The sequence below is a fragment of the Pygocentrus nattereri genome, chromosome 2, assembly GCF_015220715.1.
Source record: "Pygocentrus nattereri isolate fPygNat1 chromosome 2, fPygNat1.pri, whole genome shotgun sequence".
In the NCBI taxonomy this organism is placed as follows: Eukaryota; Metazoa; Chordata; class Actinopteri; order Characiformes; family Serrasalmidae; genus Pygocentrus; species Pygocentrus nattereri.
The window spans coordinates 12,605,357-12,622,466 of record NC_051212.1 but is presented as its reverse complement, the minus strand read 5'-3'; the positions used below and the strand labels follow the sequence as shown (position 1 = coordinate 12,622,466).

Sequence of the window (17,110 nt, the reverse complement as noted above, 5' to 3'; positions counted from 1 at the left end):
CTCCCCCCTGCGAAAAAAAGGGCTGTCAATCTCAATCTGTTTGCTGCTTCTCTTCAGTCCTCAGCCCTGTCTGACCTACATAACCCATCATCCCCTGAGAGCATGGTTTCTCTCTATAATGACACTGTCTCTGGACTGCTTAATGATTTTGCCCCTTTTAAGAATAGACTCCTCCCTGCCACCCGCTCCTGTCCTTGGTTCACCCCTGAACTAAGGGTACTGAAGGCCATTGGTCGGCGTGTTGAGCGCCTTTATAAAAAAAACTAGCCTTACTGTCCACTCTCTACTTTACAGTCAACACACCCACAAATATAAGGATGCCCTTAACACTGCCCACTCCAACTACTACTCCTCCATCATAAATAATGCTAAGTCTAGGCCAAAAACTCTCTTTCGAACTGTTAACAAACTCCTCCATCCTCCTGTATCAGCGTGCCCCCATTCACCTGAGCAATGTCAGGCTTTTCTACATTTCTACAAGAAAATGAATCGGATCTTTAGCCTCTTTTCTTCTGCTTCCCAGCCGTTCTCCTTTACAGATTCTCCTTCCTTGAACACAAAGCTAACTTGTGTCAAACCTGTTGACTCCTTTTCTGTCTCTGAACTCATCACTAAGTCTAATGCTCCCTTCTGTCAGCTTGACTCTGCCCCCACCCCTCTACTCAAGGCCTGTCCATCTGTAATCAACACCCCAATTGCTACAGTGATAAATTCATGTCTCTCTTCTGGTTCTGTTCCTACTGCCCTTAAAACTGCTGCAGTTACTCCGATACTTAAGAAACCTGAATTCGACCCGACTTCTCTTTCTAATTACAGACCCATCTCACACCTTCCATTTTTAGCTAAAGTAATGGAAAGAGTGGTTGCTTCCCAACTCCAGACGTTTCTGAGTGATAATGCCCTCTATGAGCGATTCCAGTCTGGTTTCCGTACTCACCACAGCACTGAGACACTTCTGTGAGTTGTTAATGATCTTCTCCGGTCTGCTGATAGTGGTTCTCTCAATATTCTCCTTCTCCTCGACTTAAGTGCAGCATTTGATACTGTTAATTATGATGTTCTCATTTCTCATCTTTTCTCTATTGGCATCACTGACACAGCCTTACAGTGGTTCAGGTCATATCTTACAGACGGACACCAGTTTATTATACTAGGCCCACAGAAGTCCTCCAGCTCTCCTGTTACATGTGGTGTCCCGCAGGGCTAAGTTGTTGGACCCCTACTTTTTTTTCTTAATTTACATTTCACCCCATGGGCAGATTATTCGTATCATGGCCAAAACTTCCATTGTTATGCTGATGATATACAATTATATCTCAGTACACACACACCCTCAGATTCCCCTCCCAGTACACTAATTGATTGTATTTCTGATTTAAAGCTTTGGATGCATAATAACTTTCTCATGCTAAACACTGATAAAACTGAAGTCTTACTGGTTGGCCCTAAACATTTACTATCAAAATCGTCAAATTTTTCAGTTAATATTGATGGCCTGCTCGTTAAGCCTGCATCTGTTGTTAGAAATCTTGGTGTTTTCCTCGACTCATCACTCAATTTTGATCTGCATATCAAGTTCCTCACTAAGACTGCATTCTTTCACTTACGTAACATTGCTCATCTCCGACCGTTCCTGACCGATAAAGATGCCAGAACTCTGGTTCATGCCTTCATTATGTCCCACATTGACTATTGTAACTCCCTCTTTGTTGGTCTCCCTGTAAAGTCTATCCAAAAGCTACAGTACATTCAGAACTCTGCAGCTAGAGTGCTCACCCACACTAAGCGTTCAGCTCATATCACCCCCGTTCTCTCTCAGCTACACTGGCACTGGCTCCCATCCCGTATAAAGTTTAACATCTTACTGCTCACTTTCAAAGCTTTATATAACCTGCTCCCCCCTACCTTAGAGAACTGCTGACCTCTTACACTCCCTCTCGCTCTCTCAGGTGTTCTTGCAGTAGCTTACTTGCTGTTCCACGCACCAGACTTTCCACTTTGGGAGGGAGGTCCTTTAGTGCCATGGCCCCCAAACTCTGGAATTCTCTTCCTCAATCCCTCAGGGAGGCTCTTCTCTTTCCTCTTTTAATTCTGACTTAAAGACTTTTCTGTTTAATGCACATTTTTCTTCCTCCTCCTCTGCATAGTTTTTTTTTTTTTTTTCCCCCTGCCCATGCTATGTGAAGCGACCTTGGGTTTGTGAAAGGTGCTATATAAATGGAATTTATTATTTTTATTATTATTATTCAGGTAAGCATTTCTAGGGGCAGTCATGGGCTGGAGGTTAGGGAACCAGCCTTGTGACCGGAAGGTCACCGGTTCGATCCCCAGAGCCGACAGTACATGACTGAGGTGTCCTTGAGCAAGACACCTAACCCACAACTGCTCCCCAGGCGCTGCGGATTGGGCTGCCCACCGCTCCGGGCAAGTGTGCTCACTGACCCCTAGTGTGTGTGTTTACTAGTGTGTATGTGGTGTTTCACTTCACGGATGGGTTAAATGCGGAGGTGAAATTTCGCCATTGTGGGACTAATAAGGGTCACTTAATCTTAAGCAGCAATGGAAGCTGTTATGCTGATCACCTCCAAAATATATAATATTTTGGATGTTGGTATGTTGGTCACCCTGCCAGGTCATGCTGGTTGACCAGCATACCAGCATCCAAAACACAACTTAATATTCCTTTGTGTGTATCAGTGGTTCCTGGGCTTGTACGTTAACATTGTAGATCCAATGCAAAACTAAAGAAACTTTGAACATCAAACATATCTCAGCTGATCTGAAGAAGGGGGAAATTTGTGGTTCCTTAACATTTAACAGACGTGTAGGTGCACCACTTCTGCCTGACTGTTATAGAGAATGTTCTGGAAGCCGCAGTGACCATCCACAGAGCAGACTCTCTGAAGGCCTCACAGAACTGGCAAGTGAAGAGGGATGAGTCTCAAAACTCTGCTTCAGCGGAGAGCCGCGTGTCTGATTCAAGTGATTGCTGTCCTCAAGAGGATGTGGTAATTACAGAGATGATGTCCTGAGAAGCATTTATCTCAAACAACAGCGCTGAAAGAGTCTGTCATCAGGATACTGAGTCAAGAGAGAGTGAGAGAAGCTGGTGAGACATTGCAGCATGGACCATCCCTCACACGTGTTTTATAGCAGTGCAGTGGGCAATACATCAATGACCATATTGACTAGGGCTTTATGGGTCTTGAGCCTTCAGTCTTGTCTTGAATAAATATATTGACATACTGTCAATTGATTGATAAAAAAAAAGACAAAACTACATCACATAGCTAAAAACAGTAGTAGCAACCATCATAGAGCCTGAATTTTGTGTGCTTTTGTCCATTTTTATAGATTTTTGTAAGACATAGTGTCAGAAACCACATCTGTAAGTTTGTTTGAGATGATTTGACACCTCAGTGCTGTTGGGACGAATGTGATGGTTTAGACATAAAATCATCACAAATTGTGTAGGTTTTCTTTACTTGTCATCCACATTAGCCTTAAAGCTCCAGTGTAAAACTAAATATTAACCCCTTAACAAGCCATTTTTATTAAACACCTCTATAGCCTAACAAAAGCTCCATTAGTTTGCATTGTAGTCCCTGTAGGTACTACATTTGGGAGAAACTGTGGAAATCTGATTTTCTCTGAGCTTTAACTAGAAGATGTGTTTCTTTACATGTCTTCCGACATTTGATTTGTGATGTTGATAATGGTAAAACAGTGGCAAATCTGAAAATATTGTTGGTAATATTTTGCCTCACAACATCCTGTGTGTAGCTCTCCAAAGATTTTTCAAAATTTCTACATTATTCACTCATTGAGAACAAAAAAGGCACTCAGAGTAGTTAAAGGAGAAGTGGTGGGCTGTAGGGGAACTAACTGAGTCACATGTCTTTACATGTGTCTTTTGAGGTTTTATACACTTACCAAACACTTTATTAGGTGCACCTGTTCAGTTGCTTGTTAAGACAAATAGCTAATCAGCCAATCACACGGCTGCAGCTCAATGCATTTAGGCATGTAGAGGCGGTCAAGACAACTTGCTGAAGTGCAGACTGAGCATCAGAACGGGGAAGAAAGGGGATTTAAGTGACTTTGAACGTGGCGTGGATGTTGGTGCCAGACGGGCTGGTCTGAGTATTTCAGAAACTGCTGATCTACTGGGATTTTCACGCTCAACCATCTCTAGGGTTTACAGAGAACGGTCCAAAAAGAGGAAATATCCAAATTGTTGATGTGAGAGGTCAGAGGAGAATGGGCAGACTGGTTCCAGATGATAGAAAGGCAACAGGAACTCAAATAACCAACCAACATCTCTGAGGAACGTTTCCAACACCTGGTTGAAAGTGCCACGAAGAATTAAGGCAGTTCTGAAGGCAAAAGGGGGAACAACCTTTTACTAGCAAGGTGTACCTAATAAAGTGGCCGGTGAGTGTATGTAATGGTGATAATAGTAAAATATTGCTAAATCTGACCAAAAAAAAAAAAAAAATTACATTTCAACCAGGGACTATGCCCTTCATGTAACTCTTCACCATACTGTATATAATATATCTGTAGTAGGCCAAAACCTTATAACAAAATATCATAAACAACATCTCAGGCAGCAGGCGATGTGTTCATGCCACATTGTGTAACAGCTTTCTGTGATGTAGCTTTCAGCGGCGTTAAACACTTTAGACGCTTGCTTCCCATCACCACCCCTGGTGATGTTTGCATCTTATCCATTTAATTATGCAAATCACTTGAAAAGTGGTAGAATTCCCTTTTAATGGTCAAAAACAGCAACCGCAGGCCAGAAAATGAAGCTCTGGTGTCCATCAACCATGTAAACAGTTAGGGAAGAGTAAAGGGAAGCCTTTATTTAGCAACAATACAAACAACTGATTTCTGTTCTATGATATTCACAAAGATTACAGTACAGTTAAAAACGTGCATTTTACAGGGCTCAAATGCTTCAGTGTCTCCAGTCTGGTGGCAGACTGTACAATGTACCAACACTGTACAGGTTCCTGTAATCATAATGCACCTCTAAAAGAACCCTGTCTGTAGTGAGGTACTGAGGTGAATTCAAGTACGAACCCACTCGACCCTCTGAAGATTTACTGTCGTAACAGCACACGTTGCCCAAAAGAGGAGAAATTGCACCTAATTTCAAAAGTGAATAGATTTTTTCAGGATTTCCCAGCAGTCAGAGCTAATCAAAAGAGCAAACAAACACACTGAGTAAAAGGGTGTCCGAGCGGTGTGCTGTGCACACTGCTGACTGTTTTGCATAGTTACTATAGTTTTGTGCTTTTAATTTGAAGTTTGTGGGTGTGGTGTGGGAGTCGTTGGAAAAGAAATGGTAGAGATTGCACTCTCATATGTTACATTGGTATAGTTTAGATGCTTCGGAGTGGAAAACTGACCTATACATTTCCATGTGTTGAATAGTCCTATAGATGTCTAGCTTATTTTCACATTGAACCAACAACTCAACTAAGTTCAGAATGTTCAAAACATTTGGGATTCGTCTTCAGGCTACACAGTCTTTCGTCTACACCAGGGGTCATCAAGTAGCTTTGACCTTAGAACAAATTCTGCCAGAGCAGATGCTCTTTGGGCCAAACCCCCAATGCAGTGTTACAATAATGCCTCTCACAAGCTTTACATGTCAAAGTCTAAGATAGAGCTGCCATAAACGAAGCAGAGCTGTGAACATACACCACTATTAGCTTACCACTAACATAACATAGCCTGCCACATAGAGGTGGTAGAGAGTAGGGTTTGCACGCAGACCTTTCGCAAACTACCATTTTGTGCTAATTCCTGAAGGTGAGGCGCACCGCGCAGTGTGAGCTGAGTGTGTGGCGCATAATATTGGAAAGATTTGAGCCTTTATTAGCTCTTGGTAGAGCATTTTTGACAGCCCTCTGTCAGCTGCACATAATTTTAACAATCCAGAGAAGCTGTGCAGGGTAGACAATGGTCTGTTTAATAAGGGCTGAAGTCACTCTACCACTTTGCTGTCAAACCCCTGGGAGGGCCAGCAGGGCGGACAGTTCTGACAGGATATAGTGCCTGACTTTCATTCCTGCTGTGTCATCACTTTTCAATGCATCTAATTGTAAAACTGTCTTTTGTGATATTTAGGCATTTTCCCAGTTTCTGGGGCTGCTTTCTCACATTTTTTAATGTGCATTTTCAGAATTCACATAATAGAAAATGCTTTAGTTTGCTGGTATTATGCAATCATTCTGACATGCTTATCCAACCATCCAGCTGTCACATCTGCAACTAAACAGTTGCTATTAGAAAAGAACACTTTGGCTGTGAAGCACAGCTCGTGTAAGACAGCACGCCTGCTGTCTTGTGAAAACAAGTCTGTCCTCTATCAGACAGTGCTAGAATATCTCCTGTTTATGCTTATATATTTCAATAGTTGGTGGTAGAACGAAATTCAATGTTTTATCTCTTTTTATAGATTCAACGTGATGTCAGTAGAACTGAAAGAATGGGTTAGGCCTGCGGAAACCTTGCTCTCCGTCCAAATCTGGTCTGCGGGCCGCTATTTGATGACCCCAGGTCTACACCTTCGAGAGGTTCTCAATACTCACCATCAAAGAACTACAATATACAATTCAATAAATAACTACTATGTCAACATTTTGTATCTACCAAACTGCGATCTGTGGTTTACCCACTTTGGGCCAGTTTGTTCAAACGTAGCACTGGGCTAAAGACTAAATAAGGCAGAGATTCATTCCTTTTTAGCACAGCATTAAGTTTAGTCTAGATCTAGCGCTAGCCTTTATAACATTTACTATTATAAAATCTAATTTCTCTTAAGAAAACAACAGATTTAGTCTGCTGCTAGGACTATGAGGTGTCTTCTTGCCTACTGTGCATTTCATTTAAAGATTGGAAGTCTAGAGATGTAATTCTCATCTATACCCTTATTATTTACAACAATGCTACAGCTACTGAAATATAACTCTATGATATGGATATAAATGATTTCTCTAAAGTTGAAATGCAAGTCTTTGTATACACAAACGTCACCTCACACTGCATATTCAAGAGCAACTGCCATCTGCCCCCATCTCCTGGTTGAGCATACTGTATAAGGTGGTAAATACAAAAGCAGTCAAGTTACCTGTCGTACAGCATCCCTCACCATCGCAGCATGTTTCAGCGCTACAATAATAATTCACATTCTGCACTGAAGATAATGGTCATGTGGACAAGCATGCGTCTTTTTTTCCAGTTTTACTCCAAATGGACTGCCTCATGTTGGAAATGCAAGATATTTGAACCCAATTCTGTCCAAACAGGCTAAGAATTGTTATGCACAGCAGTGGGTTATGTATGATTTTGTAGTGCTGAAGGTTTAAGTTAGTAAATGTCAGGCAGTTGAGAGTAGTTCCTGTTCCAGTAGCCTCCAGAGTAGAGCCAGTCTTGCCCTCCGTTGTGGGGGTTGGGTCCTTGGTGGAACCACCTTGAAAGAAGACACATAAACCAACATTAAACAGCCATTTACCCATTCCGTCCATCTGCAGTGCCACCGTTACCACCATACATCACCACTGCTTTAGGGCATTTACTCTCAGACAACAGTTTCTGAATGGACTGTCCACCCCAGAGTCCAGACCTCAACATCACTGAATGTGTTTTGAATTGAAGTAGAAAAACTTCTACGACTGAACTTGGGAGGTGTGGAGAAACATCCCTACAGATTTCTTTGAAAACCTGAAAGTGAGTCTGTTGAAAAAGAGTGGAAGCTGTAAGAAAAGGTAAAAGGTGGACACAATAAATAAAGAAACATTTGATTATACTTATTATTAGATTGTTGAGGCTTTTTAAGGGCCTTTTTTTCTGCTTTTGGGTTCTGGAAAAGAACCTAGTGGTTGGTTTGACTGAAAAATAAATGGAGGGTGGTCTCTGACTTTTGCACAGTCCTGTATGTCATACTATACTTATTTTAGCATATTGTGCACATCATCGGGACCTAAGTGCATAAGCCATTAAAAGGAGAACCCTGTTTAACCCCTGAAATGGTCAGGGCTCGCCAACTGGCCCAAAGTTTTATAACGAACTCCTGTAATCTAAGAAGGTAAGAAGGCTGGGATTTTAAGGAGTTAACTAAATGTAGTGGAGCACCGTATGTGAAATGTTGAATATAAATATCTAAAACATCTAATAAAAATAGCATTATAGCAAAACGTGGCTGTTTTCCTGCCGCATTGTGTTCGTCTTTGGGTATTGTGGTATTATATGTTTTTTTTATATATATATATATATATATTGGCTTTCCCTACAATAGTCTGTAGCTGTTATCTTAACAGTCTTGACAGTACTGTATTCAAAATATACTGCAAGGCTAAAACTTACATGTGGCGCAATATGCAAAATGTATTCATGGCATAGATGTACATGCAGAACACTGTAAAGCAAACTAGTCCCCAAAGAAATTAGATTTGCCACTATTATACCATCATCAGCATAACATATAAAACTCATGTAGACATATTCACTGCTCATTTTAGATATACTTGTGACCGTATTTGCATTGTAGACATTGTAACTCCTGGTTCCCATCACCACCACTGAGAAACCCAAGCTGGTAAGATTCTCTACAGTGCAGCATTTCACATCAAACCACCCTGTCTTTGTTTACATCTCAACCTAAAGCTGTGGTGACGTCATGGCAGTGTGGCTCCGCAAAGAGAGGCTACTGGCATTTGACTTGACATTTCCACTGTGGCAGTTCTTCAGTCAGCCAGTAGGGGGTGCAGAAGTAAAGAGGAAGCACGCTGGCATACAGTCACTCCTTATCTCTGTTTCCACACCCATGGGCTAACAGCTCTTTACAAACCATCATCCCAGAGCAGTCAAATATCACAAGGCTTATGTTTAGAGCACAGCTCTCAAACTCCAGTCCTGAGGGACCAAACAGCTGCTTTCTGTGTTCCAACAAACCAGATGCAGCTCACTGCTCCATTCTCAGGTAGGGCTGGGCGATCATTCACATTTTATTTTCAGTGACCCATTTGGCTTCTAACGGTTATAAGAACAAGGTAATGGAGATAAAATAATTATTGGGCCCCATTTCATTTCAGTGATGATATGGTTTTGTCTTGTGTTACAAATCCAGCGTACCCCTTTCCTTCACAGCAGGGAGCTTTCGCTCCTCCCTAAAAGCCCAAACTCATCTAATTTAGTTAGACTTATTTGTACATGGGTTTTTTTTTGTAATGTATTGTATTATTTCATATTTTTTGTATTCTTAATGTTTAAATAATGTGTTAAAGAGACAAAGTTTTGATAAAAACTTTTTAAAAGTTTGATAAATGCTTTCTAAAGTCAGTAAGTAATTGTGTTAAATAATCGTGATCTCAGTATCGACCAAAACGATCATGATGATGATCTTAGCTGTAATCAAACAGCCCTATTATCAGGTCAAATGGGGCTGGCTGAAGATGAACTCTGAAGTATTAACGCCTAAAGCCGTCCAGTTTGAAAACTGTGCAGTAAACAAAAGCGCTGGGGTCATTTTTAGGTTTGTTGAGCCTGATTTAGAGCAAGAAAGAGCACAGCAAACACACTGCAGAGGAACACGAACCTGGGGCCAATGCATGGGTTCCTTTTACAACACAGAGAAAAAAAATCGTGATTAATATGAGCAGTGAGTGCAGATGAAGCCGTTCTTTCAGAAAACTCTAGTTATCTATTAGTTTACACTACAAAATCACATCCTGCCAAGGGAAACAATCTTAAATAATCCCTTTGCTTATTTTTTCCATGAAACAGCCTATTTTGAATTCACTGTTTTTGTGATGTCACAAAAACTCAGCCTATTTACATACAGTACATCCACCTACATCTGCCTACAGCAGTTTAGCCCCACCCAATCACATTAAAGTTGTAAGAAGCATTGCTTTCTGAACCAGGCAACATAAGGAAGCAACCAATCAGAACAAAGCTCATTTACATATATCAGTCTTAAAGGCACAGTAACAAAAACAGCATGCTTAATTCGAAGAGATGAAGAGGAAAAAATGGTCATGTAAAAATGAATAACATCTGTTTTTGCTGCATGAAAACAACACAAACACAATGAGTGGATTTCAAAACATGGAAAGATGTGGGAAATGAATCCTTCAAATCAAGTCCATACGTCTAATGTTTCGCATTTAATCTCAAATTGTTTTAAGAATGAGTACTCAACCTGTTTCTTAACACTTTTTACTTGTTTAAAGTCATTTTATCCTGTCAAATTCTCTTATTCCAATGACAGATGTTACATTACTTCTTGAAACAGGTACAAACATCTGCCAGTGGAAAAAAACACTCAAAATATTACTTCAAACAAGTAAAAACATCTAGAAATATGTGAAATAACAATAATAATATAATATAATAATATTCTTACAACAAATTTCATAATGAAAACTATTAGTTGTATATTGACTAGATCTAAGATGATTTCACTTCATGGGGGATGTTTTTTTGATGCTGTTCTCATTTTGCTTAATAAATTAATGAGTAATATCAATGGAACTAATCATTCTTTGCAGACAGTCCTGAGAAGGCTGCATAAATACTTTAATATACCAAAAAAAATCTTGACTTAATTACTGACTTTGTTGAGCTGGATTGGTGTTGACATGCTGTCACAATATATACATGCAAAAGTTTGGTCGCCTCAGGTCAAATGACATCTTGTTGATTTTCTAAGTGAAAACAACTGACCACATCCTCCACAGAGAAGAACTTTAATCCACAATTACCGTTTATTTGTTGACATATTGGAGAAAAATTACATAAAATGTGGTCTGTACAGGTTTTTTCTCAATGTCATAACCCAGTAAATAAACATAACTTTTGGAAAACATTTGTGAAGTGGCACATTTTAAGGGAAATTCTCCTGATCCTTTAAAATCTTAATTATAAGATGTAAACTAAGTCATTCTGAAGGGTTTAGTGTATAAAATTCTGCATGCCAGAGAAAGTTCCTGAGTCAGAATCATTCACAGTGGTGGTGATAGGAACCAGACGTCTGGAACATTTAATGCTTGTAAAAACTCCCTCACAGACATTTAGTACCTTACATGGTTATGAAGATGCTGCCTGATTTCTGAGACATTTGGCCTAAAACATGTATTTTTAAAAGCCAAAGGCGGAGGGATACATGTTTGGGATCATGAGGCAAAATAGTCCCCACTATTTTACCATCATTATATATCATCATATCATGTCATATCATCAGAACACTTGCACAGGTTCACTTGTGGTTTTGGATAGTAAATAAAATAGTAATTTTATGTTGGACGCATTGGGAAGTCTGCTTCCTATCAGCACCACTGTAAAGAAATCTTAGCAGGTAAGAACGTTTCTCTAATCATTTCACACCAAGCCACTCTGAGTGACTTTGTTAAATTCTCTGCGGCTGAAATATGCAGAAATTTTGAAAGAGCTGTGGATTAAAATTGAGATTAAGTGACCCTTATTAGTCTCACAACAGGGAAATTTCACCTCCTCAATCTAAGCCATCCATGCAGTGAAACACCACATACACACTAGTGAGGACACACACTAGGGGGCAGTGAGCACACTTGCCCAGAGTGACAGGCAGCCCTATCCACAGCGGCCAGGGAGCAGTTGTGGGTTAGGCGCCTTGCTCAAGGGCACCTCTGTCACAGACTGTCAGCTCAGGGGATCGAACTGGCGACCTTCCGGTCACAAGTCTGGTTCACTAACCAATGAGTTCATTCCTAGGAGTTTTGCTTTATTCATTCCACAGCCAACTTCATTTCATTTCAGCATCAGAATTATAAATAGCTTTGAAAAATTACGAAATTTCTCTTTTCTGCTTGTTCTCTGAGGAGGAGGTGTTAACTTATTTTCAGTAAAACATGTAGTTTGCCTGTGGGGGGCGGCTGGGGTTCAAACTTTTGCATGTGACTGTACAGCTCATCTACAGGCTTTATTGAATGACACATGGCTTAGGCCTCTGATCAGCTTACAGCCATGATACACAGGGCCAGTGTAATATACGTCAAAACACTGGCGTGACATAACAGGACAGCAGAGGTGGTGCAGCCTGCTGAAGGAGAGAGAATACAGAAAAGCAGCAATACGAACCTGGTCTTCCAGTCTTCGCTCGATTTGGATCGGTTCTTCCGTGCCACTCTTTGTTTTTCTTCCAGTCTCTTCTTCTCAGCACTCGCCAAATCTGATATGTGAACAGTGTGTTGACTTTAACTCATCCTTAGCAACAACGCACACGCAGTGTGACATACAGTTGTGTGGGCCTGAAATCCCTCCGGCTTTGCCAACTCGGAGCTGAAAGGTCAACTTGCTGAGTTTTAAGCAAAAGAAATTAGGAGAAGCGGATGGGATTTTCAAATCCTAAAATGCTGTGCAGTTTACTGTGGGAAGGGCAAGTCCACCAATTTTTCAACATTTCCGCATGGTGAAAAGGTTAAGATACAACAGCGTCATTCACAGTAGACTAGAGAAAACAACAGAGACAGAATTGCTCACAGTGGTGGTGATAGGAACCAGACGTCCAAAGCGTTCATCGTCTCTAAAAGCTCCCTCATGGAAAGATATCGCATCAAATGGTTATGAATATGTTGCCTGCTGCCTGAGACATTGTTTTACGATAGTTTTGGGATAATGTTTTGGACCGAAATGTAATTTAATTGTCCTTTTTTTTCCGATTTTCGACTATTTCACCATCATCAACATCACATATACAACTCACAAGACACGTGTAGGTTCACTGGTGGTTTTGAAAAGTAAATAAAATGCCTATATTGGTGTTGTAGATATTGCGCCCGCTGGTTCCTTTCAGCACCACTGTAAAGACATCTCATTTTGTACTTTTCTCTACAGTGAACCATTTCACATCAGACCCCTCTGAATGACTCTGTTTACATCTCAACCATTGAATTGGGCAGAAATTTTGAAAAATCGGTGGATTTCCCATTAAAAGCCTACTGCATTACCTCATTCTGTACTCTCAGCTCCCACACATAACAGTCATCCACTTCATCTTAATGAAGCTTTAACAGGACAAAAGCATGTGCTGTAGGTACTGATCCACTGTAAAATCCACTCATGATTTAACATCTTATTTTGTGTGAGCACTAACTTACTGCATGCATACTTGGTTAATGCAAACTACAATGACCTATAACCAGATTGAACTACATATAAATACAAATAAATGCTTTAAAAAAATATTTTTAACAAATACATTTTTGGGCTTTTCATGCATCTCAAAAATACATTTACTAAATCCATTTTTTCCCATATGACCACTTTTTAGTGTGATTTAACTCTGTCTGTGGTATTTTGTGATTCATGTGAGCCGATGTAGGGGTGTGTAATATGTACCTATGTCTCCGCTCTCCAGGGCGCGGATGTCGGGCCGCAGGCGGCAGTCTGTAGTGGGCAGACTCTCCTTCATGTCGTCCTCCAGCTCATTCAGTTGCATGGCAAACGTGGAGAAGGCGTAGTACTGCAGCACAGCACAAATCACAGTGTAACTGATGTAAGAAAACCTCATATCTCTGACGCTTTAAAGGAGAAAGGAAAAGATGTTTGCAGCTTAACATCTGATAATGTAACGTTGTAACTGCTTTTCAAAACATCTGTTGGTCTATTTGCCATGAAATGTTCACACAATATGGAGAGCAGTCAGCATTTTAAAATGATGTAGAAATAACAAAAAACAGAGAAATGGTAAATAAATAGGAAATGTTTACTTTAGAACAGTTTAATTATGTTAAAATTTCCATTTGTAGACTTTATTTGTAGAAATGATCATTTTTACCTTAACTCAGTGGTTCAGGCGGATTATTCAAAAGTTTGTACCAACTAACAATAAAGTATAATAAAAGCAATTTAGTTGCAGATAAATGTGTAAAACAAGTCTAATATGTTAGTTTTGCACACTTTCACAGGCTTCAAGCAATTTTTAGGACAGTAGGAATCTGTAAATAAAAAACTGGACATTTTAGATGTGTCCAGATTGATTAAAGGAGCTATAGATGATTCTAAAATGACCAAAAGGCTAATTTGCATTAAGAATGAAGTTATAATACTAATATCCAGAATTACTTATTATTTGAAAAGTGGTGATAACTTATCAAGAAATATGTAAACAGAGAATCACATTAGATGAGTTAGTGAATTCATGTTGATTCTAAAATATGCTAAAATATGGAATAAAATGACTGAAAATAATATTTATTGTCTATTTTATTAGACTTAATTCTACATGATGTTATTATTGTATATACACTTTACAAAATGTATTAATATGACAAGTAAATCCAGGCAAAAAGGCAAAAACTGACTCAGAAAATATGAGAAAATGTGACCACTAGTTTAATTAGCGCAAATGTCTTGAACTCATAATAACAGTTATAATAAGGTGATGGAGCACTCTCACAAAGACCCTTCCCTCCCCTGCTGTAGCTCTTACCTGAGCTGAGTTATCAGGTCTGGGCGATATCCTCCAGATGAGTTCGCTGCCTGGAATGACCTGCACGGTCTCGGCCTCTGGAGGAGGCATCTCCTCGGGTTCCTCATCCACGCTGCTCTAAAGGGGAACAGCAGCAGCAAAACGGTGGCTGTTTTATTGTCAGCCATACATTTCTCTAAACTTGGGCTGCTTTCTTAAGAGCAAATGTCTGAAAACAACTAAAAAAGGCTGGTCTGTCCAGAAGACAGACATTTTTAGAATGGAATTCCCTTCACACCAGGAACGCTGACAGGTCAGGAAAAGGCCTGCAGAAAACGTAGAGCCAGGAAATAAATGATCAAAATGAAAAGCTTTGTTTTCAAATGTCTCGTCTACAGGTCAGAGCAGACTTGTTAATCACTGCTTTCTGTTTTTCCTTATTTATTTATCTCCTGTCTCAAGTTTTCTGGAACTGGGTTTGTAATGTATTTCATGCCGGTTTCTGTTAGATTCTTATGTTGAGGCCTATGGATGACACTGAGGTGGCATCTGAAATTCAATAAAGCTTTTGACTCAGAGCGGTCACTTACAGGTCACCACATGCTACCCAGCCACACACCTGCTTGTTGCCTTTCTTCTCCTCAGCAGATTTCTTATCCGCTTTCTTGTGAAGGTCAAACGTAGCTGGATCTACGGTGTACAAGCACTCTGTCCACTTGCCATAAATGGCACAGATCTTCTTTTTGCTGCACAAACATGTGAATGTGTTACATCACCGTCAAAGCCCAAAACACTGACTCATGTCTAACGGCATCAGACCTAAGAAAGCTCATAAACTGCAGTCGTCTAATTCAGTTTCACAGCCAAAGCCTAATGCACATGTAGGCAGCTTTTAAAGGAATACTTCACCCAGAAATGCTGACGGGGCTAAATGTGTTAAAGCTACCTGGGACCAGTTGGCATGATTTAGCGTTCAGTCATGTTTGGCAGTGTTAGCGTTTTCGGCTGAGGCAGTCCTTTAATACACACGCATAAGTTCTGCTGTCATTTTCAATCAGGTTAACAGGACTCACTTCAAATAACCAAGCGTTTCGCTGCAAAGCACACAGTGCTGTGCAAAAGTCTAAGACCATCCTTCATTATTTCATTTCCAGTCAAACTGCCATTAAGATCAAGATATTTATTTTGAAGCTTCATAAAATATTGCAGAAAACATGTTTAACAGAAAATGACACAGAAGCCTCGATAATTGAATAGAATTTATGGTGACACTTTATTTTGAGTGGTGCTTTTAGATGAAACAAACACTCAACAGACTCTCAGAAACACTTCAAAAACATATGAGGGTTTTGGGTCGGGCTGTTGGTTAGTGTTAGGATTAGGGCCAGGCTAAGGATTAGGTTTTGGGTTAAGGTTAGGGTTAGGATTAGGTTCAGGATTAGGGTTAGGTTCTGGGTGAGGTTGGTAAGGTTAGGTTTTGCGTGATGGAAGTAACAACAGCACATCTACTTAATGTAAGTAATGTATCAACAGAACACCTACAAGATATTTACTTCAGTGCATTCAGATGCTGCTCTACTGCTACTTCACTGGTATGTTGCTGATGTGTTGCTCATTATCGGTTATTGTATTAATGTATTAATCATCTACAAAGCACCACTCAAATAAAGTGTTACCTAATGTTTTCAATATTTAGTGTGTCCACTCTTTTCCTTTATTACAGCTTCCATTTTTTTCAGGAGATTAGCTTTCAGGTTTTCAAAAAAATCTACAGGGATATTTTTCCACCCCTCCAAAGTTCAGTCTTAGAAGTTGGCTCCATTTTCTGCAACTCTGGGATGGTCAGTCCATTGTTCTGAGAAACAACAGCAGCTTTTTTTTCTTTAATATCCTTTTTTGTCAGTGAGGGCTTCTCAACAGCTACACGTCCTTTCAGACCCACAGTGCTGAGTGTCTTCTCACAGTGGAAGGATGGACAGAAACATCTGTGGATGTTTTCAGATCTGAAGCAGCTTGATTTTCTCCTCTCCTTCAAAGACGAAACCTATAAGTAATGTTTATCTGATGGGGGCAGGTTGGATGGTCCGCCATGGTTGCACATGTGTTAGAAAACATAACAATCTTCCTTATTAAAGTGAATTACTGTATATCTACTCCCTTCTGAAACATCTACTTGTATCATGATGACCGGTCATGACCAGTTTAACTGGAAATAAATGAAGGTGGTCTCTGACTTTGCACAGTACTGCACAGAGCAAACCTCCATTCTACAAAATCTTCAAATGTATACAGATATAAAGTTATACGCATCTATATTCTTCAGCAGCAATCACTAAAGCACACAACTCTAACACTGTGCTTACCTTTTATCAAGGATGTAACCCTCCACTTTGTGTAACTCTTTGCCAAAAAGTCCACACGACTTGAACGTCAGACTGCACCTTTCCCCAGTTCTGATCGAAAACATAGCACAGCAAGAAAACTTTAAAAACTTCTCTTTTCTGCACAAAGCTAAAGCAACCTTTTAGCTGTTCTTGCATTCCACTGATTTCACTGTGAGAAAGCCACCTCTATTTCCATTTTGACAAGTTCCTAAAAATGCATCTGGGATTTTGGTGATAATTAGGCAAAAGCAGCAGAAAGCCC

At 40.0% G+C, this 17,110-nt stretch overlaps 1 protein-coding gene across 1 annotated transcript in view; it reads right to left on the bottom strand.

The window, feature by feature from the left end:
- Window positions 1-4,842: 4,842 nt before the first annotated feature.
- Window positions 4,843-17,110, bottom strand: part of LOC108436854 (oxysterol-binding protein-related protein 2) — a 71,928-nt gene continuing 59,660 nt past the window's right edge. Inside the window, exons 21-26 of the mRNA XM_037534430.1 lie at window positions 16,828-16,917; window positions 15,084-15,210; window positions 14,486-14,602; window positions 13,393-13,516; window positions 12,133-12,223; window positions 4,843-7,486 (exon numbers count right to left, since the gene is read on the bottom strand). Coding sequence (XP_037390327.1) covers window positions 7,384-7,486; window positions 12,133-12,223; window positions 13,393-13,516; window positions 14,486-14,602; window positions 15,084-15,210; window positions 16,828-16,917 — 652 coding nt within the window. The 3' untranslated portion in view covers window positions 4,843-7,383. The remainder of the gene's footprint in view (window positions 7,487-12,132; window positions 12,224-13,392; window positions 13,517-14,485; window positions 14,603-15,083; window positions 15,211-16,827; window positions 16,918-17,110) is intronic.